A 27,500-nucleotide genomic window follows, 5' to 3' on the forward strand; every position below is an offset into this window, starting at 1 on the left:
ACAATGACTTCCCCCATCATGATAAAGCCGTCTTTCAGAGATGGACAAGCAAGATCAGAATGGCTTAAAGCTGGTTAAGATGACAGTTTTATCAATTGATTCTTATCTAGTCCAGTGATCAGATTCAATAGGAGAATCTCTCAACATAATCTGCTATCAAACCAACAATCTTCACCGACCTTCCATCTTGTCTTGCGCAGTTTTCGGTGAGTGAACACCATCTTCTTTGGCTCTGTCTGATCTACGGGATTTATGTTCCAATGTCTACCGGAATATGACTGTTTCGATAACTATGTTTCTATCAGTGCGATATATGACTCGTTATCTTGGGTATGATTGCAATTTCCTCGTATGTATATTATTATGCACCTTTATACATTTCTTCTTCTCCATTTGAGTACATCCCTCTTTACAAAGTATAGTCGTACTATACTGGGGTGTACGGGTGGACCACTACATCGGGGTTACCCCGTACTCTTATACGAATAGAGATAGCCTCATAAATATGTGAGTGGTTTATTTTGCGTTTAGATGCCTAATTATTGAAATTATTAATATTGTGAATGATTGTGTATAGCCTAAAATATTGATACGATTGAAATGTGAAGTCATCTGTAAAAGAGCCTGGTTATGTTTAATATCGTTGTGATTTTCATTGTTCTTCAACAATTCCGGCGCCAAGGAGTTGACGCCATTTTATGCATTCATGCGCTGTATACGAATATAGTGTACGTATATAGATCTATATAGGCCTCAAATACAGTAGGGCTATCCCTGTTCGTTTATATGAATGAATTTTTGTTGTTGTATATCCACGGATTATTGTTTTTATTTTGTGACATTCAATTTATTTTGATTTTCACGTAGTTGTATCCGTATTCATAATATTTTTGAAATTACAGTATCCACATGATGATTTTGGTTTTTTGCTTCTCTTGGCTCTTTAAAGGCTAAGTAGAAATTAGTGTAGGTATATTTGAACAAATATTTGTAATGCTTAGTTGAGTCAGGTGCTGATTATTTTTTATTTCTTCTGTACGCCTTTGAGGCTTAGTAGAATTTAGTTAAGGTAGTTCCAGGCTGGGAAATAGTGACCTGTGAATGATGAGCCTATACCGGGCACCACCCCTTAAACTGTAGGTTTAAAAATATATATTTGGAATGCTTAGTTTAGTCAAGTATTGATTTTTTTCTTTTCATCTGTAGGCTCCTAAATCATAGTAGAATTTAGTTGAGGTAGTTTCTTGCTGGGAGATGGTGACCTGTGAATGATGAGCCTACTGGGCACCGCCCCTTAAATTGTAGGAGAACGGCACGCCCAGTCAGGTTTTACAATATATTTTTAATGCTTAGTTTAATCAGGTACATATTTGTTCTTTTTTTTCTGTACGTCTTTGGGGCTAAGAAGAATTTAGTTTAGGTAGTTCCTGGCTGGGAGATGGTGACCTGTGAATGATGAGCCTACCGGGCACCGCCCCTTAAATTGTAGGAGAACGGCACGCCCAGTCAGGTTTTACAATATATTTTTAATGCTTAGTTTAATCAGGTACATATTTGTTCTTTTTTTTCTGTACGTCTTTGGGGCTAAGTAGAATTTAGTTAAGGTAGTTCCTGGCTGGGAGACGGTGACCTGTCAATGATGAGCCTACCGGGCACCGCCCCTTAAATTGTAGGAGAACGGCACACCCAGTCAGGTTTTACAATATATTTTTAATGCTTAGTTTAATCAGGTACATATTTGTTCTTTTTTTTCTGTACGCCTTTGGGGCTAAGTAGAATTTAGTTTAGGTAGTTCCTGGCTGGGAAATGGTGACCTGTGAATGATGAGCCTACTGGGCACCGCCCCTTAAATTGTAGGAGAACGGCACGCCCAGTCAGGTTTTACAATATATTTTTAATGCTTAGTTTAATCAGGTACATATTGGTTCTTTTTTTTCTGTACGTCTTTGGGGCTAAGTAGAATTTAGTTTAGGTAGTTCCTGGCTGGGAAATGGTGACCTGTGAATGATGAGCCTACTAAGCAACGCCCCTTAAATTGTAGGAGAACGGCACGCCCAGTTAGGTTTTACAATATATTTTTAATGCTTAGTTTAATCAGGTACATATTTGTTCTTTTTTTTCTGTACGCCTTTGGGGCTAAGTAGAATTTAGTTTAGGTAGTTCCTGGCTGGGAAATGGTGACCTGTGAATGATGAGCCTACTGGGCAACGCCCCTTAAATTGTAGGAGAACGGCACGCCCAGTCAGGTTTTACAATATATTTTTAATGCTTAGTTTAATCAGGTACATATTGGTTCTATTTTTTCTGTACGTCTTTGGGGCTAAGTAGAATTTAGTTTAGGTAGTTCCTGGCTGGGAAATGGTGACCTGTGAATGATGAGCCTACTGGGCAACGCCCCTTAAATTGTAGGAGAACGGCACGCCCAGTTAGGTTTTACAATATATTTTTAATGCTTAGTTTAATCAGGTACATATTTGTTTTGTTTTTCTGTACGCCTTTGGGGCTAAGTAGAATTTAGTTTAGGTAGTTCCTGGCTGGGAAATGGTGACCTGTGAATGATGAGCCTACTGAGCAACGCCCCTTAAATTGTAGGAGAACGGCACGCCCAGTTAGGTTTTACAATATATTTTTAATGCTTAGTTTAATCAGGTACATATTTTTTTTTTTTTCTGTACGCCTTTGGGGCTAAGTAGAATTTAGTTTAGGTAGTTCCTGGCTGGGAAATGGTGACCTGTGAATGATGAGCCTACTGGGCAACGCCCCTTAAATTGTAGGAGAACGGCACGCCCAGCTAGGTTTTACAATATATTTTTAATGCTTAGTTTAATCAGGTACATATTGGTTCTTTTTTTTCTGTACGTCTTTGGGGCTAAGTAGAATTTAGTTAAGGTAGTTCCTGGCTGGGAGCTGGTGACCTGTGAATGATGAGCCTACCGGGCACGGCCCCTTAAATTGTAGGAGAACGGCACGCTCAGTCAGGTTTTAAAAATAATATTTTTTTGCTTAGTTTAGTCAGGTACTTTTTTTTTCTTCTTCTGTACGTCTTTGAGGCTAAGTAGAATTTAGTTTAGGTAGTTCCTGGCTGGGAAATGGTGACCTGTGAATGATGAGCCTACCGGACACGGCCCCTTAAATTGTACGAGAACGGCACGCTCAGTCAGGTTTTAAAAAATATATTTCTCTTTTGCTTAGTTTAATCAGGTACATGTTTTTTTTTTTTTTCTTCTGTACGCATTTGAGGCTTGGTTGAATTTAGTTTAGGTAGTTCCTGGCTGGGAGATGGTGACCTGTGAATGATGAGCCTACCGGGCACCGCCCCTTAAATTGTATGAGAACGGCACGCCCAGTCAGGTTTTACAATATATTTTTAATGCTTAGTTAAGTCAGGTATATATTTTTTACTTTTCAACTGTAGGCTCTTAAAGCTTAGTAAAATTTAGTTTAGGTAGTTCTTGGCTGGGAGATGGTGACCTGTGATTGATGAGCCTACCGGGCACTGCCCTTAAATTGTAGGAAAACGGCACGCTCAGTCAGGTTTTAAAATATATATATTTTTTTGCTTAGTTTAATCAGGTACATGTTTTATTTTTTTCTTCTGTACGCATTTGAGGCTTAGTAGAATTTAGTTAAGGTAGTTCCTGGCTGGGAGATGGTGACCTGTGAATGATGAGCCTACCGGGCACCGCCCCTTAAATTGTAGGAGAACGGCACGCCCAGTCAGTTTTTACAATATATTTTTTAAGTTTAGTTTAATCAAGTACATATTTGTTCATTTTTTCTGTACTCCTTTGAGGCTTTTAATAGTAGAATTTAGTTTAGGTAGTTCCTGGCTGGGAGATGGTGACCTGTGAATGATGAGCCTACCGGGCACCGCCCCTTAAATTGTAGGAGAACGGCACGCCCAGTCAGGTTTTACAATATATTTTTAATGCTTAGTTTAATCAGGTACATATTTGTTCTTTTTTTTCTGTACGTCTTTGGGGCTAAGTAGAATTTAGTTAAGGTAGTTCCTGGCTGGGAGACGGTGACCTGTCAATGATGAGCCTACCGGGCACCGCCCTTTAAATTGTAGGAGAACGGCACACCCAGTCAGGTTTTACAATATATTTTTAATGCTTAGTTTAATCAGGTACATATTTGTTCTTTTTTTCTGTACGCCTTTGGGGCTAAGTAGAATTTAGTTTAGGTAGTTCCTGGCTGGGAAATGGTGACCTGTGAATGATGAGCCTACTGGGCACCGCCCCTTAAATTGTAGGAGAACGGCACGCCCAGTCAGGTTTTACAATATATTTTTAATGCTTAGTTTAATCAGGTACATATTGGTTCTTTTTTTTCTGTACGTCTTTGGGGCTAAGTAGAATTTAGTTTAGGTAGTTCCTGGCTGGGAAATGGTGACCTGTGAATGATGAGCCTACTAAGCAACGCCCCTTAAATTGTAGGAGAACGGCACGCCCAGTTAGGTTTTACAATATATTTTTAATGCTTAGTTTAATCAGGTACATATTTGTTCTTTTTTTTCTGTACGCCTTTGGGGCTAAGTAGAATTTAGTTTAGGTAGTTCCTGGCTGGGAAATGGTGACCTGTGAATGATGAGCCTACTGGGCACCGCCCCTTAAATTGTAGGAGAACGGCACGCCCAGTCAGGTTTTACAATATATTTTTAATGCTTAGTTTAATCAGGTACATATTGGTTCTTTTTTTTCTGTACGTCTTTGGGGCTAAGTAGAATTTAGTTTAGGTAGTTCCTGGCTGGGAAATGGTGACCTGTGAATGATGAGCCTACTAAGCAACGCCCCTTAAATTGTAGGAGAACGGCACGCCCAGTTAGGTTTTACAATATATTTTTAATGCTTAGTTTAATCAGGTACATATTTGTTCTTTTTTTTCTGTACGCCTTTGGGGCTAAGTAGAATTTAGTTTAGGTAGTTCCTGGCTGGGAAATGGTGACCTGTGAATGATGAGCCTACTGGGCAACGCCCCTTAAATTGTAGGAGAACGGCACGCCCAGTCAGGTTTTACAATATATTTTTAATGCTTAGTTTAATCAGGTACATATTGGTTCTATTTTTTCTGTACGTCTTTGGGGCTAAGTAGAATTTAGTTTAGGTAGTTCCTGGCTGGGAAATGGTGACCTGTGAATGATGAGCCTACTGGGCAACGCCCCTTAAATTGTAGGAGAACGGCACGCCCAGTTAGGTTTTACAATATGTTTTTAATGCTTAGTTTAATCAGGTACATATTTGTTTTGTTTTTTCTGTACGCCTTTGGGGCTAAGTAGAATTTAGTTTAGGTAGTTCCTGGCTGGGAAATGGTGACCTGTGAATGATGAGCCTACTGAGCAACGCCCCTTAAATTGTAGGAGAACGGCACGCCCAGTTAGGTTTTACAATATATTTTTAATGCTTAGTTTAATCAGGTACATATTTTTTTTTTTTTCTGTACGCCTTTGGGGCTAAGTAGAATTTAGTTTAGGTAGTTCCTGGCTGGGAAATGGTGACCTGTGAATGATGAGCCTACTGGGCAACGCCCCTTAAATTGTAGGAGAACGGCACGCCCAGCTAGGTTTTACAATATATTTTTAATGCTTAGTTTAATCAGGTACATATTGGTTCTTTTTTTTCTGTACGTCTTTGGGGCTAAGTAGAATTTAGTTAAGGTAGTTCCTGGCTGGGAGCTGGTGACCTGTGAATGATGAGCCTACCGGGCACGGCCCCTTAAATTGTAGGAGAACGGCACGCTCAGTCAGGTTTTAAAAATAATATTTTTTTTGCTTAGTTTAGTCAGGTACTTTTTTTTCTTCTTCTGTACGTCTTTGAGGCTAAGTAGAATTTAGTTTAGGTAGTTCCTGGCTGGGAAATGGTGACCTGTGAATGATGAGCCTACCGGACACGGCCCCTTAAATTGTACGAGAACGGCACGCTCAGTCAGGTTTTAAAAAATATATTTCTCTTTTGCTTAGTTTAATCAGGTACATGTTTTTTTTTTTTTCTTCTGTACGCATTTGAGGCTTGGTTGAATTTAGTTTAGGTAGTTCCTGGCTGGGAGATGGTGACCTGTGAATGATGAGCCTACCGGGCACCGCCCCTTAAATTGTATGAGAACGGCACGCCCAGTCAGGTTTTACAATATATTTTTAATGCTTAGTTAAGTCAGGTATATATTTTTTACTTTTCAACTGTAGGCTCTTAAAGCTTAGTAAAATTAGTTTAGGTAGTTCTTGGCTGGGAGATGGTGACCTGTGATTGATGAGCCTACCGGGCACTGCCCCTTAAATTGTAGGAAAACGGCACGCTCAGTCAGGTTTTAAAATATATATATTTTTTTGCTTAGTTTAATCAGGTACATGTTTTATTTTTTTCTTCTGTACGCATTTGAGGCTTAGTAGAATTTAGTTAAGGTAGTTCCTGGCTGGGAGATGGTGACCTGTGAATGATGAGCCTACCGGGCACCGCCCCTTAAATTGTAGGAGAACGGCACGCCCAGTCAGTTTTTACAATATATTTTTTAAGTTTAGTTTAATCAAGTACATATTTGTTCATTTTTTCTGTACTCCTTTGAGGCTTTTAATAGTAGAATTTAGTTTAGGTAGTTCCTGGCTGGGAGATGGTGACCTGTGAATAATGAGCCTACCGGGCACCGCCCCTTAAATTGTAGGAGAACGGCACGCTCAGTCAGGTTTTAAAAAATATATTTCTTTTTTGCTTAGTTTAATCAGGTACATGTTTTTTTTTCTTTTTTCTTCTGTACGCATTTGAGGCTTAGTTGAATTTAGTTTAGGTAGTTCCTGGCTGGGAGATGGTGACCTGTGAATGATGAACCTACCAGGCACCGCCCCTTAAATTGTATGAGAACGGCACGCCCAGTCAGGTTTTACAATATATTTTTAATGCTTAGTTAAGTCAGGTATATATTTTTTACTTTTCAACTGTAGGCTCTTAAAGCTTAGTAAAATTTAGTTTAGGTAGTTCCTGGCTGGGAGATGGTGACCTGTGAATGATGAGCCTACCGGGCACCGCCCCTTAAATTGTATGAGAACGGCACGCCCAGTCAGGTTTTACAATATATTTTTAATGCTTAGTTTAATCAGGTACATATTTGCTCATATTTTCTGTACGCCTTTGAGGCTTTTAATAGTAGAATTTAATTTAGGTAGTTCCTGGCGGGGAGAAGGTGACCTGTGAATGATGAGCCTACCGGGCACGGCCCCTTAAATTGTAGGAGAACGGCACGCCCAGTCAGGTTTTACATTATATTTTTAATGTTTAGTTTAATCAGGTACATTTTTGCTCATATTTTCTGTACGCCTTTGAGGCTTTTAATAGTAGAATTTAATTTAGGTAGTTCCTGGCTGGGAGATGGTGACCTGTGAATGATGAGCCTACCGGGCACCGCCCTTTAAATTGTAGGAGAACGGCACGCCCAGTCAGGTTTTACATTATATTTTTAATGCTTAGTTTAATTAGGTACATTTTGTTCTTTTTTCCTGTACGCCTTCGAGGCTTTTAATAGTAGAATTTAGTTTAGGTAGTTCCTGGCTGGGAGATGGTGACCTGTGAATGATGAGCCTACCGGGTTTGGATGGGTGGGTATTGAGCACTAATTTTTTTCTGGCCCTCGAAAATTTGAAAAATCTCACCCCCCCCCCCCCACTTGAACGAGGGGGGTGGGGGTGGCTATCTCCCCAAAAAGGTAAAATGAATGTGTTTTTACATGTTTTTTCCCAGGTCTGAGCCCTCAGAAGCTCAGGCGTTTTATACATCAAATCATCGTCGGATGATCATAGTTTTATACCTTATTTGTGACACTGGCAAGTCACGAATTGGCGGTGGGTCCAGGGGGCGGAGCCTCTGGAAACTCAGGGGTTTTGGGCAATAAATAACGGTCAGATGAGCATATTTTTATACCTTTTTTGTGACACTGGCAGGACCCAAAGTGGTGTTGGGTCCAAGGGGCGGAGCCCCATGAAGCTCAGGGATTTTATACATTAAATTATCGTCAGATGGGCACATTTTATACCTTTTTTGTGACACTGGCAGGTCAAGAATTAGTGTGGGGTCGGGGGGGGGGGGGGTGGCGGAGCCTCCGAAAGCTCAAAGGTTTTGGGCAATAAATAACGGTCAGATGAGCATATTTTATACCTTTTTGTAACACTGGCAGGACACAATTTTGTGTTAGGTCCAGGGGGCGGAGCCCCCAGAAGCTCAGGTGTTTTATACATTAAATTATCGCCAGATATGCATATTTTTATACCTTATTTGTGACACTGGCAAGACACAAGGGCCCGAATTCACAAAGCAAGGTTTGAGCTCAAACCTCTTGTTCTTTACAAACCAGGTTTGTAAAAAACGCGTAAAGCGCGTCATATGACGTACGAAAACCAAGGTTTGTCGACAAACCTCCTTTGTGAATTCGGGCCAATTTGGTGTTGGGTCCAGGGGGCGGAGCACAAGAAGCTCAGGGGCTTCGGGCAATCAATTACGGTCAGATGAGCATATTTTGATACTTTATTACACTGGCAGGACACAAATTTGTGTTAGGTCCAGGGGGCGGAGCCCCCAGAAGCTCAGGGGTTTTATACATTAAATTATCGTCAGATTAGCATATTTTACGCCTTATTTGTGACACTGGCAGGTCACGAATTGGAGTGGGGTCCAGGGGATGGAGCCCCCGGAAGCTCAGGGGTTTTGGGCAATAAATAATATTAAGTTCAGATGAGCATATTTTTATACCTTATTTGTGACAATGGCAGGTCACGAATTGGCGTGGGGTCCAGGAGGCGGAGCCCCCGGATGCTCAGGGATGTTAGGCAATATATTACGTTCAGATGAGCATCCAGGGGCCCGCCTTAGGGCCATTGGTTGGGTTCGGGGGCAGAGCCCAGGAAGCTCGGGGCTTTAGGCATTTAATGACGTCAGATGAGCATAATTATACCTTATTTGTGACACTGGCTGGTAACTAATTGGCGTGGGGTCTAGGGGGTGGAGCCTCCAGAAGCTCAGAGGTTTAAGGAATTTATAACGGTCAGACAAGCATGTAGGGGCCCGCCTTAGGGTCCCTAGTTGGGTCGAGGGGGTGCAGCCCCGGAAACTTAGGGTTTAGGCATTTAATTACGGTCAGATGAACATATTTTGATACCTTTTTTGTGACACTGGCTGGACACTAATTGGCGTGAGGGTCCAGGGGGCCGAGACCCCAGAAGCTCAGGGGTATTAAGCATTAAATTACCGTCAGATTAGCATCCAGCCGTCTGCCTTAGGGCCCAAGGTTGGGTCCAGGAGGCAGAGCCACCGGAAGTCAAGGGGTTTTAGGCATTTAATTACGGTCAGATGAGCAAATGTTGATACGTTTGATATTTTTCCCCTTTTATTTATTTCTTTTTTTTTTCCTTCTTCTTTTTCTATTTTTTTCCCTTCTTTCTTTTCCCTTTTTTTTCCTTCTTTTTTTTCCCTTCTTTTTTTTGCCAGGGGGGGAGGGCGGGCCCCCGGCCCCCATCCTGGATCCTCCACTGCCCCCCTTGCTGTTGAGTGTTACATTTTCAATTTTTAGACGGTTGTAAATGTCTCAGCCTCTTGATAGGACACCTATTAATCGATTGAGAAAGAAGGGAGGGGGTATAATGCAACAAAAACAACTTTAAAAAACCGAAGAAAAAACAGGAAAAAAACAACCAAGTCTACATCAAACCTTTATCAAAAAATGACAATCAATTTCAATTGCTTTTCTCATAATATATGACTCACTATATTTTTTCTTTCGTTTATTCATATAGGCCTACAAGAATGAAATCCCCCTCCTCATTCATTCAGTTGAATTCATTCAATGAAACTAGTGCTTATTCATACTTTCCAAAGGACCGAGGAGCACAATATTGTCGAAACTGAGGGAAAGAGATAGTATCATTAATAGTAATGAATACCTAACATCATTAATGGCAATTTATGTTTAAAAAACACCACGAAGAACTAAAGAAAAAAATGATACGTTCTAAAACTTACACCTTGAGTTGATGCAGGACATAGTGACCATCGTCTATTTTCATAATTCACGCTTGATTGCACACGGGAAAGTCCCCCTCGTTCCGCGTTTCACCTGTCTGCCTGTGCACTGTACGTGCACTGTGCATCATTCACATCATTGACATTTGTACATACTAAACGTTTAGTTGCCCTCGGTCAAAAGTACGAAAAATGGGGAGAACGAAACCTTTTGGAATAATTTGGATTATCATTTTTGCTCTTAGTTCTGGGGCAGGTAAGTTTCAAAGTTATTTATTTTGTAGATTTTGGTAAAATGACCTTCCCTCTGGGCGAACGGTTTGATGTAATCTAAGTTCATGAAGTTAGTTTAGCTAGCGTATAGAAGTCTTAAAAGTAGAACTTAAAATCCAAATCAACGCGACGCAGCTGCTTGAGTGTGTGGGCGAGATGTACGTAGAGAGTGCGATCAGAAGGGCAACATCGATCACAGTATTTTATCCGTAGGCCTCTCAACAAGCACTTCCTTTACCTACTAATTTTAGATTGTAAACCTCGTCGTAAGCATAGAAATAATGCATGCGTGTCTATCTGTTATATAATTTCATTGTGTTGTAGAAAACTATTGCAATCACAAAGTCTTTAGATACTTCAAAATCAAAACTCCGCAGCCATTGACAGTAAGTGAGGATATGTAGTTGCAAAATGAGAACCAACATATTTATGACATTGTTGTCCTTGATTGACAAAAACTTACAATCATTATATCTTGACGGTACTTGGTTATTTCATACATCAACCAAAAGTTTGTGGATTGACTCTTTTATATATTTATGTTTATGTCACAATTATTTTAGGAAATGCTTGAGGAAATGCGAGCATCTCAAACGTATCTCCAATTTACACTAAAACACTGTACTTCAAAATATTATGTAATTTGAAGAACCCAATAACAATAATACTAATATTATTAATGACAATGATGATAAATATTCTTGATTTCTCAATGCATCTACTATGTCTGTAAGCTCTTTACAGACATTATATGAAATATAATGAGAAGTTTTTGTGATTGTTTTCTGTATTTGCAGGAAAGATACTTTATTTACTAGTAGTATATGCTTAAGTAAGAAAAGAATCAGCTTACTTCCTGCCAGCTGGTCATAGTGATGACCAAAGTCAGAGAGGTCTGTGTGATTTGTCAAAGATGATTATGACCATCATAGAGTACTATGAATCAGAGAGGTTAAATTGAGGTGAATTTATATCTGGATAGGAAAATATGATAATGGTTGAAATAATGGATTATTTTCTGATAGAAATTGCTGAAAGTAGTAAAAGATGATAATTTTAAACAATAAAATATATGTCCATGGGAGTGTTTCACAAAGACTATGATCGGCTTTAAGTTGGACTTCATGCCACTGTTTGCTCTCACCATTTACTGACATTGGTCTCTCAAGGGACGTACAAATCATGGTAACAAAAACGACAGAATTTACATTTTTGGATAATTCGTTATTGAAGGAAAAAATTATATTATCTAAAGATTATAATGGTAAGAATGGTCTGCCATAGTTAAATCTAACTTAAAGTCGATCTTAGTCTTTGTGAAACACCCTCAAGTCTATTAATTTGATAAACCAATTTAAATAAGTATTGGATTAATTGCAAAAATAATGAATGAACTTCTTTTTGATTAGCTGCTCAGACTGCTTTCAAACCAGAATGTGCAGCATGGGACCAGATGATTCGATCGATCAGCAGGAATGTCAGGAAGATACCCACTGCAAGTGCTACATGCACAAGGTCCAAAGACTGTACAAGGTTCGCCTGCAAGTTTCTAATGCTGGTAGGTGTTAACACAAAGGCCTATATGTTTGTAACTTGAATAAGGTATCTTAATTTGAAATCCTTAACAAATTATGAATTTTTGGTTTTTATTTCATCTCTATTATGACTGAATATCACAATTATATGAACATTTTCAAATATATAATTGAATCATTTATGATACCCCAGAAAACTGATGAGTTTAGGTCAAGACAAAAGGAAATAGGGGAAACTAGTACAAACCTATCATGCTCATGACCAAAGGTAAACTTTGAGTTTGAGCACCACAGGTTGACCTATCTCTAGCATCTGTCTAGGATGTTGATGTCAGCTACATGTATTACCTATACTATTTCCTGGACTTAGCAAACTATTTTTGCATGTGTCAGTCATACGATGTGATTGTAGATATAGTCTGTTTGGAGCCAAATGGCGTTAACTCACATAATTCAAAACAGAGTCAATGACTTTCTGGAACTGAACAGACAGGTTATTTTTTTTTATGTTTCTTACATACACTTATATGACTTTGGTTTAATTTTTATAAATAGTGATACAGTATCACCACTCGAAGGCCTGAACTAAGGAAGCCTCTCTCTCAGAATAAAACAAATCTTCTCAGATTATGCATTAATATTACAGCTCAAGGAAGTCTAATTCAATATCAGTCTACTTGAATTATCCAATCTGCATCTGAGTTAGTTGATGGATTCCACATTAATTACGGACTGCTCTTGTAGAAATGAGACTTTTCATGCTTACCCCTTCCCCAATGAAGTAACTTTAACAGACCATGCCTTTGGTTGTTCATATAATTGTCTTGTTTCTTCCAGAGTGCCATTGTGCAAAAGTATACAGCTCTTTCATGCATATCCTTGCCCTAATGGAGTAACTATAAAGGACCAGTTTTAGTTCCATTAATTATCTTGTTTCTTTAACAGTGATTTCAGTCTGACAGTAATTTGCTATTCCATCCACCCTTGTCTTAATGGAGTTACTTTAAAATACCATACTTTTAATTGTATATAATTATCTTATTTGTTTTTTCATAGAGTGCCATACCTTTACCCTTGCTCCAATAGAGTACCTTGAACAGACAAGATTTTGCTTATATTATCTTGTTTCTTGTAGAATAATTTGAATATGCTATTCCATGCAACCCTTACACCGAGACCATTATTTAGATAAGTATGTATTAAGTGTCATTGTAGTATGATAGTTGGGTCTATCTTGCTATTCAATGCATCTCATGGACTACTCTTGCTCTTCCATCCATCCTTGTCTTAATTGAAGTAACTTTAACATGCCATACTTAGTTAGATACAACTATCTAGTTGCTTCTGGAGTGCCATTCAGCCATGTCCAGCCATTCCAGGTGGATGCACGCCCCTGTTCTAATGGAGTAACTTTTATAGACCAGCGTTCAGTTGTTTATATTTTGTTCCTTCTTTCAGCGCAAGGATATCATATTTGACATCAAGCTCTTCCCGTGTACAACACCTGCACAGATGAGATTGCTGGTGCTCAGTAATACTGACAATGTCTACTTTGAACAGACAGTCATGAATGGAAATACATACCCGATTCCAGGTTAGTTTCTACCGAACCTCCCCCACCACACTAGTTTAATAACATGATCTGAATGTGCTTTCTGTAATTTGATTTTACCAATCAATTACAAAAGTATCTGCAACTGTGTTGTATCATTTCCCATGTACTTTAAAAGGCCAGATGCTTCTTATCCAATAACTATGCTTCATACAAATGCATGTTTTATTGAGTCATTTGCTCTCTTTGTTAATTGAATTAATAGTCTTTGGAATCCAGACAATAATCGGATAATACATCAAAGAGTTTAAAAGATTTCATTTGGGACATGAGGGCAAGAATTCAAATGATGGATACAGGAATGAATAAGCATTTCAAGAAATTCATAATAGATAACAGACATGTCACAAAGTTTCAAGTTATGCTATCATTCCCGGCAAGGACACGGTTTGTAGGATAGAGATAACTACACAGATTCACAAATTACCTTAAGTGTCATAATTCGTTAGTGCTCAGTTTTGAACAGCTTTTACAATCAACGAGCTGTTGCTAAATGTTATTTTTCAACATCTTCATGTTTCCCTTCTTCTCACCGTTCCTTTCAGGTCTTACATACAACATTTTTCCTGGCATGAGACTCCAAATATCAGTTCAAGTTCATTTCAGAAAATTAGCTGCTGGATTAGAAATAGGGGTAAGTTTAATCGCGGAAATATGCATGGATGATAAAGAATAATTCCAGATGTTAGAAAGTATATCTCTTCATTCAAATTTAAGTTATGCCTGAAAAGCAGATGCACAGTTTTAGTATGTATATTATGTTCTTGTAAAAAGATACACTCATGACTTTCAAGTTTTTCCTTTGCAATACGACTGACTGCCCGCAAGAAGGCCTTCACTGATATTGACAATACATAGCTCTTAAGGCCTTCTTTTGGACAGCCGATAATATGTGAGATAAATTCATCAGAAACTACGACAGCAACTGTTTTTTCTGTTTACTTTCTTCACATGAAAAAGATAAGAGTTAAAACAATGGATTTAAACCGAGTTTTATCATGAGATATCTTTTAAAATAAAAGCAGCTGCATGCTATTTGAGTACATTCGCTATGAGTGTAAAGGAAATCCTAGACTGATGGCCCTGAATGTGAAAATATTGCTGTTTTGTATGACAATTGAGTCTTGCATTGGTTCAGATAGTAGTAATGTGGAGAATCATTTAAAAAGAAAAGATTACTGGAGATATTGAGAAAGTTTTGGAGGAGGAAGCACACAAGTATTATACATGGATATTCACAGAGATAATGCATAGATGTCATAACGTCTGATGTCAGTGTCATTTTCGAGACAAAACCTTTTTCTTTAAGCAGACATGATGTGTGCCAGGATGGGATTGTGCCAAAATGTTCCAATCAAAGGATTATTCTTAACTTGGATATATTTATTTATATTTCCTGTTTACGGTACATGGGAAGGTGAATATTTCATATTTTCTCACCTATTTTGATACAATTTCTAAAAGTTATGCTATGGATTCAACGCTGTAAAACCCCTAAAATGATATCGGAATTGAAAATAATCTTGATAGTTTATTAGCTCACAAAACTGAAGAAAAAAAAGGAGGGTGGTAAAACAATTGGTTATTACTTTTTATTTAGCATCATACATCATCTATATCTGCTAGTACACTAAAATAAACAATAAATGAGGACTGAATTTCACTGACCAATGTAATTTTATTTCACAAACCTCTCCTCCATGTAGCTGCGAATGAAGTTCTCTGGACCTACTCCTCTCATCACCTTCCAATATCCCATTTTCCCTGATTTCATAATCCCTGTCAGAGAATGTACAACAGCAGGTAAACTCTCAATTGTGAAATGATCAGTCTATTAAGCTAATTATTTTATATTTTAAAATGTTTTGTAAGTCAAAACTGTCCTCAAATAGGAACACAGAGAATGAACTTTGACAGAGATAAACAACGTTACAACTGTGTAATGTAAGAAGTGGTTGTATATAGACTTGTAAGGGAAACATTTGACTTTTGAAATGTGAATTAAATGCTAGTTGAGGAATTATAATTGTCATCAGTTTTACTAATATGTAACATTTATATAATTGTATTTACTGATGTTTCTGATAAGAAAATTCTCTGACATTGTAGTTACTGTGAAATGAGTTGAAATGGTGCCGAATATATTTGTAGGACTGTGTGAATTTTTGTTATGATGATAAAATGATGCCATTATTTTTTTACCTCATTACACTACTGATCAGGACGCGTTTAGAATCTAATGTATTTTCAAGAGGAAATGATGGATGGACAATGAATTTGAACAAATACATTTTTTGTTTAATAATTCGAAAAAACTTATAAGAAACGAACAAACAAAAATTCTACATTCACTCACATAACTGTCTGACCAATTTTGTTTTACAGTGATTCCAGCCCAGGTGCACTGCACGAAAATGAATAGTACAGTGACCTCTTTGACCCTCCCTAGAGCTCATACCTGTGCCATGGCAACGGGATGCGGTGGAATATCTTGCTCTGGAACCATATTCTCGGTGCCTTCAGTCCGATCAGGAGTAGGTTATCTCTTTTAATTCTTTCACTTTATAGTCTATTTAATGTGATGAAATGGTGGTGAATAACAACCTTCATCATTCTCTGGCCATGTCTATAATTTGATGTTGTTATGCGTCATGTATATTTAATCTCATGCAAACTTGTAATTAGTACCCAACTTTTTTTTCCTTGAATAATTCTGATTTTTTTTTCCTTCTTCACCCAAGCTTCATTCAATACTCGCTAATTGTCCTTTCTATTCGTATTTTGATTTTAATTTTTAATTTAACTTATCTCTCTTCAATATTTCAATCTTCATCCTTTTGTACCCTTTATTATCCACAACTACATTACACTAATTAACCTTTATGGGAATAGAATTGAGTATAATTTGGTCAGTTTAAACGATGTTTATTGCATTGCATTGCACTATCATTGCATTGTATTGTATTTTTGAGATGTTTATAACAAAACTTGGGGGTAAACTACATAGTTCAAAATGAACACATCAGATAATTGTGATTCAGTATATCAATGAGCATGCTATTATTATACAACATTCCGTTTATTCAAGACATCGTGTAAGAAGGAGAGATTCATCTCTACCTGCACTTCATGTGCTAAACGTAGTGTCAATATCTTTCTCACGCTGACCTCCTTGTGTTTTCAAAGGTGAGTTTTGAGAGGAGATGAGCTCCTTTGATGCTCAACACATTCAGCTATATTTGGAAATTTGATATTTTGGGCAGTTAGATCTTTTCATACCTGTCTCATATTTTGTAAGTGTCTTCAAGATAAGTTTAGGTGGTATTCTGCATGAAACTAAGGGAAGAAACTTTAAAAAAAAAATACATTCATAAAAAGCCTTTGTTGATCATTTCCTTAACCTTGTCCCTCTTGTTAGCTATCTTTCTATTGTCCTTAAGTACATGCACATGAGCTAAGTCAATTAGGATGTTAGCATGCTTACACAAATACACATTAATCAGAGAGCTCATTTGGGGCAGGAAATCTAGTAATAAGGGCCAAGCATCTAATCGGTTTTAACGAAGGGCAAATTATGACAGGAAGTCAAATTGGGATGATCTTTGGAGAAGCTCATTATCAGATTGAATTAACCTTCTTGGCCTCAGAGGTTAGATTTGATACTCATAAGGAGAGCAAGTTTGGTGCATGCTTTGCTCAATTGTGAATGGTGTATTTTTAGTATTTTGCTCTACATAAGGCTTCAGTCTAATAATCAAAATAATTGCATGTAATATTTCGAGAGAAAAAAAAATCAAAGACTCTGCTTCTAGTAAAACAAAAATAATAATGTTGAATTTTGGATCCAAGGCTCTTTAAGGTAGACAGGGGGGAGGGTGGTACAAGATTGGAAATAAAAGGTGATCTAGATGTATATTACCACACCTAATTTGACCTTGAAGGTATAAACATTACCCTTTTAAATTATGAATCTCTAAATATATTTAAACATTATAATGAATGCATAATTATAATATGCCTTTTACTTAAAACCCCACATATTATTCTGCCAGGTTTCCATTTTTAGACAGGCTATGCAAGTTGATCAAGATTAAAAACATCATTTGGCAAGCTCTTGTATGTAATTATCTGCTTAACAGTGACACTATGTCTTTGAAGTACCCCAATATAGCATTGTGCACTCTCCTTAGTGTTATGGACCCTTTGTCTTGTGTATGTTCGATTACGCACAATCATCCGAAAAGATAAAAAATTACAGAATTTAACTGAGATTTTGATCTTTAAAATCATTGGTGTGTTACGAGGTCCTCAAACAATATATATATTTGTATACAATGCGGTACAGTTAATGCCTCTAATCCTTACATTATATTGTTTCACGAATTATCAATCATAGCATAGTTTATAGTTCTCTCTTATTCAAAAATTAAATCATGACCTTTATCAAAAATGGAGAAATATACAATTATAATTGAAAACACTACTTCACACAGCGCCTACTGCAAAGCCTGAACAGCCATTTTTAAAATGTAGTGTTTTGTCAGTTGTGATTAGATTTTGTGCGCCATGAACCTTGCAAATCTGAAAAGAAAATCGTAAAAGTTGTGAACATTTCATCAGCACAAAAGTTGATGGTGTTATGGTAAGTGAGGAAATGGCAGTGGTTAAAGGGATATATCACATTAACTTGTACCCTTGGCAATGTAGTAGGTTGGAGTCACAAGGTGAGTCAGACAAAGTACTATTTAACCCACTCACTCAAAGTACACGCTCGATCTCTCTCCAAAGTGTGGTATCAAGAACGTACAATGTCTGAGCGATCCAAGTCCCCTACAGGAAGGTGTTTGTTCCTCGCCAGCCGTGATTCATCCTAACGTACGTGATGGGTACCTCTGTGTTGCCATGACGACAATGAGTGTATGCTGCCACATTGCATGTCGTCAACTTAATATACACCAAGAGAGTTATGACAAGTTGAGGAGAACTTGAAAATAAGAAACCTATATGTCTGCTCCATGTTAGATATGTGATGACTGTCTGCTAGTAACCCATATAATCCATGGGTCTCATAAATTTTATTCAGGGGATGGAATCTAAAAGGAATTGTGATAACTAGCAACAAGAGCCTGCAAAATGAACTTTAAAAAAATCTAGTTCAGTGATTCTCATAAAGGTCATCAAGTTATTCCAATAGTGAGTGAATGTGATATTTATAGCCCGTGCATCATGACATCTAATTGACGAGCAAGGAGGATGTTACCACAGCAAGACAAAAAATATATTTTCAGTCTTTCTGTCTTTCCTTTATCCACTCTACAAACATACATATTTTTTGTAATGTAAATAATGCACTTTACATATTATATTTAATTGATTAAGGTAATTGGTTTGCTTTAACATTGCTACCAATACAACACTAATTTTGCAAGTATAATCATAATGCTGGTGCCTTTACCAGGCTTGCTAATATGAATATCTGAATTTGGTCAGAAGACCACACATGGCATATAATTATATTCATGTCAAACAACAACATTATCAAGAAAAGGTCTTCACAGACCTGGCTATTCCTAAAGTGTTTGAAATTCATCCATTGCATCTGAATTATGGAAGAACATGCCTAACAAAGAGTCCTTAAAATTGTGAACTGGGAAATGTTTGAAGATCAAACAGAGCAAAAGGTATGTTACGTACTGCTCAAAATGCATTTGTTAGATGTGTTGATAAGTTACCAAACTGCCTCCAGTACTGAAATGTGTCAGTATCAGAGAATTGTGGATATAAAATTGAAGCATGGTAGAGAAAGTTCTTCTAAATCAATTTGAACTTGTATGTAACATATCAAAACTTGTTTTATGCCAGTAATTGCTCATGCCGGACCATCACTCTGGGAATGTTGAGGGATCAGAAATATATTCCTACAGTAGAATCTATCTAAAGCAACAAATAAACTTATCTTTTGGAGGTTGCTTTTATTTAATCTGATGTTTCAACTTTTTGTGTTATGTTTTTGTTGTTGTACAACTATGTTTATTTCTCTTCGTAATTTGCACTAGTGCGCCTTAAGTATTTAATTTTTATATGGATTTGGCGCCTTATAAAGCCGGGGTAATAATAAATGTGCCTCGGAATAGAATTATCTAGATAGATGGCGCTATAGAAATGCATATTATTATTATCATTATTAAAATGCTCAAAGTAATATTAAATTGAATTGAAATTAGATTATTTAGAAATTGTAGAAAGAGGGAATCAGCTTTAAATTGTAACGAATCAAACCTGTATTGAAGGTCGAAGAAGGTTTACAACACGTGCGTATGTAGGAAGTCCTGTTCAAAAGGGGGCACCTTCTAAACAGGAATTGCTTGATTTAACAACCAAGCTCGCTACTTGCCGTCATGTCTCCATGGCTACATTAATTTGGGTAGTCATCAGAAGATATCTGAGCATGCCTCCCTGTTAAGTCATAGCTTACTGAGTATAAACTCCCTCCGTTTTTTTTTCGTAAAGTGACTTGCCCGGGAGATAATAAGATGGAGGGTAGTTTTAAAGATGATTTCCTCTGGCAGTTCTCAGGATATTGCAAGGATTATTTTCTCCAAGGGTATATACTGTCACACGTTCTGTAATCCTGTTCTTTAAGGGATATTAAAACAGTATGCAAGTTTGTTGCATTACGTTAGTATGATTAATTTATTACCTCCTCAGCTAAACATAGCGATGGCTACCCATCAGGCAAAAAATTGTTAGAGGTAAAAAAATAAGATGGGAAAAGATAATAGGTTAATTAAGATTTTTGAAAGTTGTGGTCACTATATATGAGAAATTGATATTTGACAATTCATAATGTCACTTCAATTTTGTCTGTGAAATCTCCTATTTATTTCTGCACACAAAATAACTCAAATATAAATGTTATATTCTTTAAAACTGAGCAGGACTTTATCAATTGAAGGACATTTCCTATTACATGATATCTATAATAATAAATCTTGAGTATAACCTCAAGGGAAAGGGTTGCGTATAGAACTAGACACTTAAAGAAATTAGTTTAGTTTACAACAAATAGGATAGACCCCCAAGACTTTGTCACAGTCAAGTTTAGCATCTAAAATGTAATGATCTCATCTTTCAAACATTCATAACTGATCATTAATATCAAATTCATCAACAATTTTACCAATCTAGTTTTCTGTTTTCCTGCTTCCACACAATTCGGCTTTTTACAAAGTTTTTAACGATCAATCAATTATTTGATGATTAATATATTAATGAAGTATATATATGTATCTCCACAGAACATTCCTTACAATATAAGTCTAGTGATGGATGGTTGTGATAGCCCTCTTTCATACACGGTCGCCATATCAACTGCAGTGGGAAGCTGGCAGTATAAGTTTTTCCGCTCCAAGGATATCATCGTGGGTAAGTGGAGCTGAGATTAGAATACTAGAACAATCTGGATAGTTTCTGCAGTACAATTTCTTTGTGAAAGTTATGAGGTTCTAAATTGGATAAAAACATTGAAAGTTATTGTATTGTGATGAGTGTAGTAAAAATGATGATCTTTCCATGCCTACACATTTACCATATATTTCAGTTATTAGGTAATTGCATGGCTTTGCCTATTTACCTTTAAAAAATAATTGTTTAAAAAACATTAGCTCTCCTTGAATGTAGAATATTCCATTCAGAATTATATACCCAAATAAACATAAAGGCCAGTAAATGCAGTATTTATCTCAACCATCTGATTTAATTTGTGTTAAAGACATTAGTTAAATCATGCTCAATGGCCATTAGACTTGATATATCATTATTTTCACTGGGCACTTATATATATACAAGGAATTTTCCCCTTACTCTAAATGACAAGCTTGGCTGGCCTTTATGTAATATCAACTTCATTTTCTTCGTTAATCATTGTTTAGATATGATCTTTCCTCAACGAACTGCCTTCGTGAAAATGGCAATGAAGCCCGACCTGAACCTCGAGACTATGACTACTTCCGTAAGTCATTCTTATACATTCACTTCTTCATTTCCTAGAGTATGATAGGATGGTGATGGAACTAGAATAAGATCTTCTATCGTCAGCAGTCGGCAGTTAATTTACAATTTTACATTGATAATGATCGGCACGCATGGACCTTGCAAAGTCAATGCATTTTTGAATGCACAATATAGAATTCAATTTCCAGGAGTATATAAGTAAAAGGAGGTGTAGATCGCAACAACAAAAAAAATTGAAATATGTCAATAAAACTTTGGCCAAGGAAGATATATATTCTCCGAAATATATGAAATTATGCCATCATTATCTGTGTTTTTGTAAGTTTAGCTTTAAGCAATGAAGATGTGATTTCGGTTGAAAGTACAAGTAAGGCGATTGCTAAGACTTTCAAGGAATCAACTCAAGGGCAATTTTAATACCACATTGTGTTTCCAGTAGAAATCATGTTCTGATTACATAATATGTCATGTTTATGTTCAAGTATTTCAAAAGATTTATGTCATTTTTGTTTTACAAATAATAGGTAATTGTGGTTTTTCCTGGTAGTCCATGTTGAATGTTGCGTTTAGTCTTCTATGATTCTACCTCAGCTGTCCTTTTTAATCTGTGATTTGAAGACAGCTGATGAGTTGACCTCGGTATGGATCAGAAAAGTGTGTCATCGATTCCAATAAGATGGGAAGAGAACATTTTGTAAAGTTTGTGCTGTGGTTCTTGCTTGTGAAGAAAATGATTTAGAAAATGGACATAATAATTTAGTTAAGATTTCAAGGGAAACAACAAAATTATAAAGGGGAAAAGCATTTCAAAACAAATATATTTTTTTTATTATCTCTTTCAGTATCCGATATTCTTTTCTTTAGAAACAACATTACCTACACGTAGGTATGAACCAATAAAAGAATCTTTCGTGGGATAAAATTTAATTTTGGTATAATGCTTATTTTCTGTAGACCCCAGCCCGAGTCATCTCAGGATTATTATTATTCATTGATTTATGCTGTATAGTATAGCATGAAGCATGTAAGACCTTTTATGCTTGGTTCTGCCCACATGAATACATCTCAAAATATTCTTCCTTCATTTCTTTTCCCTGTAGTTTATAGTGAGAAGCTGCATAAATAGGATGTCATGTTTTGACATTGGCTTACTGAATCAGGTTGCTGTTCCAATCCCTCCATGCAGTAAGTATATCTTATATATATATTTTGTTTAATTGAAATCAGTTGTACATACAATGAGCATATAATATTACAGGAAATATGACAGAGACTTTGTTTTAAAATACACTTTGATATGATTATCCTTAAAACTTAGATTTAGAATAAAAAAACAAAACTACAAGATACAAGTTGAAAAATAATTAAATTTGTTTAAGAATAAACAGAAAGGGACAAGAATATAATAAGCAAGGGTAAATATATCATTAATGGAAAACGAGTGCGCTATTACTAATTATTAATGCAGCACATTTCCTTCATGAAAACAAACTAGGGTTCAGTCTGCAGCTTTGAGGACAAAAGTCTAAAAATAAATGAGTCTCCATTAGATGTCCCTCGTTGAAGAGCACTCATTTCCTACCACAGGGTCAGAGCATGGTCAGAGGATCTTTCTGCAAGAGGGATTGATTGGGACTGTATCAACAAGTGAAACTAAAGTGCTTGTGCCCAGACTTGCTGGATTAGTTTAATAACGCAGAATAAACAAGAAATGGCAGATGAAGGGGAAAAATAGAAAACACCCATTTAAGATGAAACAGATTAATAAAAGATGTAAGCTGGAGAAGGACTCGGAAGAGAAATAAGAGAAAGAGAGAGGGGGTGGGAAAATATTAGAGGATACATGGATATTAAAAAGTGATGAAACTAATGCGAAAATGAATTAGAAAAATAGAACAGGAATATTAAATGAGATTAGAGAGAAAGCGAGAGAGAGAGAGAAAGAGAGAGAGATTAATCATGAATGTAGACAATGTAAGGATAAGAATGGACAAACAAAAAATAGAGCGACTAATGCCAAAGAAAATCAGGAGTAGTTTAAGAACAAGGAGTAGCTATTCTATGATACTGTTCCAAATATCTGTCTATCACTTTAATAATCTTTACCCTTTTCCAGACTCGGTCGCCCCCACTGGTTCATCCCCTGCTGCACCGGGGTCAACACCCCATCAGGATGAGTGCCTCATCTGGAGGAACGTAGAAACAGAGCTGATTCAATCAGCTGGACCAGGTTATGGTATTACATCATGTACCACAATAGAGAACTGCAGTGGATATAATTGCACTGGGGAATTTGAGGTACTATACAGATATATTAGTCTGCTTTATAAGTTCTGTTTTCAAATTGTCATTATCGTAAATCTGGGTGATTAGGAACACAAATTGGACAATTGTTTTAGACATAAGTTCCTTCCTTGGAATGACGCACACTTATTAATTTCTAACATTTTTTGCCAGAAATGATGCATCATTCATTTGGGGAAAATTTATGTCGCAAAGTCGTTTTCCCAGTTTTTTTTTTTTCTTCATCCAGAAGTTTGAATAATAACCTTATTTCTTCGGAACAGCATTCCTTTTCTATACTTTCCTTTCCCACTTATTATATGTATAAGATATATATTTTCTCTGTGTGTGTCTGATTAACAATTATATATAATATCGTTAAGTTTGATTCTAATTCTTCAGAAATTGTTGAAAACGCATCTCAAAATAATATTGTATGAACATATTCAAATTAAATTTCATTCTCATTTTTGCGCTTCAAAGAGTGCCATTTGTATTTTTGCCTCGTTAGCTGATAACCTTCCCTTGTCTCCTTCCTCAGGGTCACAACTACACCATTGTGACTGTACTGAAGCATTGCAGAGACCCGGCTGTTCTTCATATGCGTGTTTCTAGCACTACTGATAGATTCTTCTGGCAGAAAAGTATAACCCATAATGAAAATATTACCGTCGCGGGTAAGAATCAAGGTGCGGATTATTCTGCAATAATATTTTTATTCATACTAAATGATGAGCTTGAACATTTGAATTTGTATTTTGCATTTTATCTACAAGTAATTATTCTACTTGAAGATCATTATTTTATTTCTTCTTTTTCATTAATTTATAGTTCATTGTATACAATGATAATAAAATGATTGAAAAAATGAAGGGAAAAATGAAAATTGAAAGATTGTTGGAGTACTTGAAGTTGGATATAAATGATGGATGTAAGACATGTAGATTTTATGTGTAGTACACAGATCACAGAGTACTACTCTGTGATCTGCTATTAAAGATACCAGGTCATTAACTAATGGATGCAAAAAATTAAGTAATAATAATTAATATGAATATTGCAAAAAGATAAATAAAAAATGAAAAGACATTAAAGTAAGACAGAAGAAAAACTATTTTGGAGATCAGAAGATAAACGGCAAAAAGGTGAATGAAGGAAGAGGAATATCTGAAAAATTCAGATGGATTAAACAAATAAGAATGGAACAACAATTATAAAGAAAGTATAAAGATGAAGAGAACAAATTGCACAAGAAGTAGAATAAGCAAACAAAATGTAAAGAGAAGGTGGAATGATTATAAAGGATCAGTGAAGGAAACGTTAAAAGGATGAAGACAAAGTAAAAGAAGAGGAATATTGATGTGAGATGTCAATAAATGTTGTGGTATTATATTTTAGGTTCTTCTGGTATGCTTGGTTTCCACATCCACCTGCTGAAGCTATCACCCAAGCAGGTGCTAGTAGGGGTGTTTGCTCAAGTGGGTCTACCGGGTCTCTCGCCCCTCAATGTACCCCTCATCCAGGATCAGATTATGCCAGTTAGACAGTGCCCAGGTAACCTCTGCTTGATTTTCAAATCTGTATTTAAATGTGTTATCCTGCATTGTTTCTGAATTAAATCTAAGTTGGTAGCAGAGAAGAAAATGATATCTAATTGAATTCTCTTTAAAATAGGTTTTAATGCCAACACATCAACCTAATGTTCCCCACCATCTCCATTCTTCAATGAACACGGTATGCTTACTATTCCTGACCTCTCATGCCGATGAAAGACTATGCATTAACCAAATTACTCACATATTGAATTTGGTCTACCGTCTCCCTCCCTCTTAAGAGGATCCCCTATAAGAATGCAAAGTTCATTCAATGTCTAATAATGATATAACAATTACACATTTTGATCATGAAGTATACTGTAATTTTACTCTGACAATATTTTTTGCATTTATATGCTGTCCTTACACTATAAGTCCTTTGAATTGTGGCAGAAAAAATACCATAAATGTTTGACGACAAAAGAATGCCATTTAGTAGGGTATTAAGCTAAATTTCCTTAGAAAAACGATCACTTCTTTTGGATCTTGATCAAATTTGTGTTTACTTCAGGCATCACCAATGGAATCCCTGGACAAGGCGCCAACGGAAGAGGAACAGGAAACAATGCAGGGGGCGGTCAAGGAGGGGGTAGACCCAGGCGACCTGGAGGTCGCCCTACTAAGAGCCCAGTTCAGAACATGCGGATGAGAGCAGGAGGTAATTAAGGAATGAACTAATTATGCATGGTTTATTCAAACATTTGTTTAAAGGGTAACACATTGGTTTGAGTCACCTGTCATTACAATGGTGTGGCTTAATATATATCCCACCGCTGCCACCACCAAAGTAAGGATTATACTTCAATCAGTTGATGACAATTGCTCCTCGGTAAATTCCTACATTAACTGAATACTTAACTTACACCGACACCCAACACTCTATCTGTCCCTATACATCCCTATACATCAGCCTTAACCTAATCAAAAGCCTAATTCTAACCCTAACCCTTCACTTTGGCTGCTATAAAGCCAGGAGAATAAAACAAATCATAAAGAGGAGATGAAGATGTTTTGTAATAATGAGTTTTATTTTGTGAAATGTAGTGTGCAATAAACCCTGGGATGGTGGTAAGGGGGGGAGGGGGGGGGGGGCACTCAATGTTAGTTTTGACGAGGGGTGGGGGTAATTTGGACAAGGCAAGAAAACAAAAGGATAACAAAAGTTTGACCAGCTAAATTGCCATGTCATAAAAGTGTCTTGTACAAACAATGTTCTTTAGAACACGTTTCTAGTGTTTTAATATGAAATTAAATTATTTTTAATTTGTGCATCCAGCGAGTGTAGGTATCGGACTGTCAATAGGTGTTGGAATTGCAGCGCTGATGGCTACAGTCATGATCTATGTCTACTACCGACAGTTCCCGACCCAAGATCGGATAATCTTGGTCCACAGGTCGGCAGCACCACCTACCACAACAAGGACTTTATGATGATCTTCAAGGGACTCGTGACAGTGGTGATAGGAATCCGGATGTTTTTATTATTTCCTGGCCAGACAATGAAAAAAGGACCTTTTATTCTACAATCACCCGTTTCAAGGCACAGTTGTTTCATGGTGAAATGTAAAACAGAAAAATGGCCTGTGTAAATATCGAAATAAAATATGTCAACTGTGCCTTCTCTTGTTGGCCAGGAAAAATGAGACTTGTTGCATCCTGCTTTAATGACACAGATGTTTTTCATAGTAACAATCATAACCCTTCTGCTTTCAGTGCAGAATTGTTTCCACATTGAAATTTATTGAAATGTGTAAAGATTGATCATTTTGATTGGAATCATTGGTTGTTCCTTGGTTGTTGATGACGTACACCAGTGCAGATTTGCTTTTTGTATTGAAATGTTTAAGAATTTTGTAAAGATTGAAATGGACGTTGAAATTTGTGTGAAAAGTGCCTCTGTTGTTTAGGCAATAGACTTTGTATACTGGTAAACAATTCTCTTCTGCCTTCATTGCAGAATTGTTTTTTTTTTCAGAGTAAAATTAGTAAGAATGTGCAAAGACTGAAATAAACTGTAATAAAAGTGCCCTCACTGGTCAAATAATAGTGTTTGCTTATGCTGATTGCTTAATTATCAAATTCTTGTCTTTCAATAATGAAATGTAAAAAGGATATTTCAAACATAATAGATATAGATTCTAAAATTTAAATCAAGTTCCTTCTTGGGGTTGGCACTAGAATTTTGTATCTTTAT

General features: G+C 36.7%; 1 protein-coding gene across 2 annotated transcripts; it reads left to right on the forward strand.

Moving 5' to 3' along the window:
- The first annotated feature begins 235 nt into the window (after positions 1-235).
- LOC115919418 lies at positions 236-27,500 on the forward strand. 2 transcript variants are annotated; one of them, XM_030973146.1, is made up of 14 exons: positions 236-330; positions 11,678-11,826; positions 13,262-13,397; positions 13,961-14,049; positions 15,122-15,218; positions 15,801-15,949; positions 20,714-20,840; positions 21,347-21,426; positions 22,529-22,613; positions 23,545-23,726; positions 24,253-24,400; positions 25,110-25,265; positions 25,818-25,964; positions 26,583-27,500. In XM_030973146.1, exons 2-14 carry the CDS (start codon positions 11,722-11,724, stop codon positions 26,735-26,737), a joined length of 1,656 nt encoding a protein of 551 aa, XP_030829006.1. In that variant the 5' UTR covers positions 236-330; positions 11,678-11,721; the 3' UTR covers positions 26,738-27,500. The 2 variants fall into 2 exon arrangements, with proteins under 2 accessions (XP_030829006.1, XP_030829007.1); XM_030973147.1 differs by having other exon boundaries at positions 24,253-24,388.

The sequence above is a fragment of the Strongylocentrotus purpuratus genome, unplaced genomic scaffold (assembly GCF_000002235.5).
Source record: "Strongylocentrotus purpuratus isolate Spur 01 unplaced genomic scaffold, Spur_5.0 spur5_scaffold_6, whole genome shotgun sequence".
NCBI classification, from domain to species: Eukaryota; Metazoa; Echinodermata; class Echinoidea; order Camarodonta; family Strongylocentrotidae; genus Strongylocentrotus; species Strongylocentrotus purpuratus.

Bases quoted from the DNA above. Each gene is read 5' to 3' on its own strand.
- LOC115919418 (XM_030973146.1), top strand. From the start codon at position 11,722: ATGATTCGATCGATCAGCAGGAATGTCAGGAAGATACCCACTGCAAGT. The intron at 15,950-20,713 runs GTAGGTTATCTC...GTATCTCCACAG, and splicing joins TGCCTTCAGTCCGATCAGGA to AACATTCCTTACAATATAAG. The intron at 22,614-23,544 runs GTAAGTATATCT...ACCCTTTTCCAG, and splicing joins TGTTCCAATCCCTCCATGCA to ACTCGGTCGCCCCCACTGGT.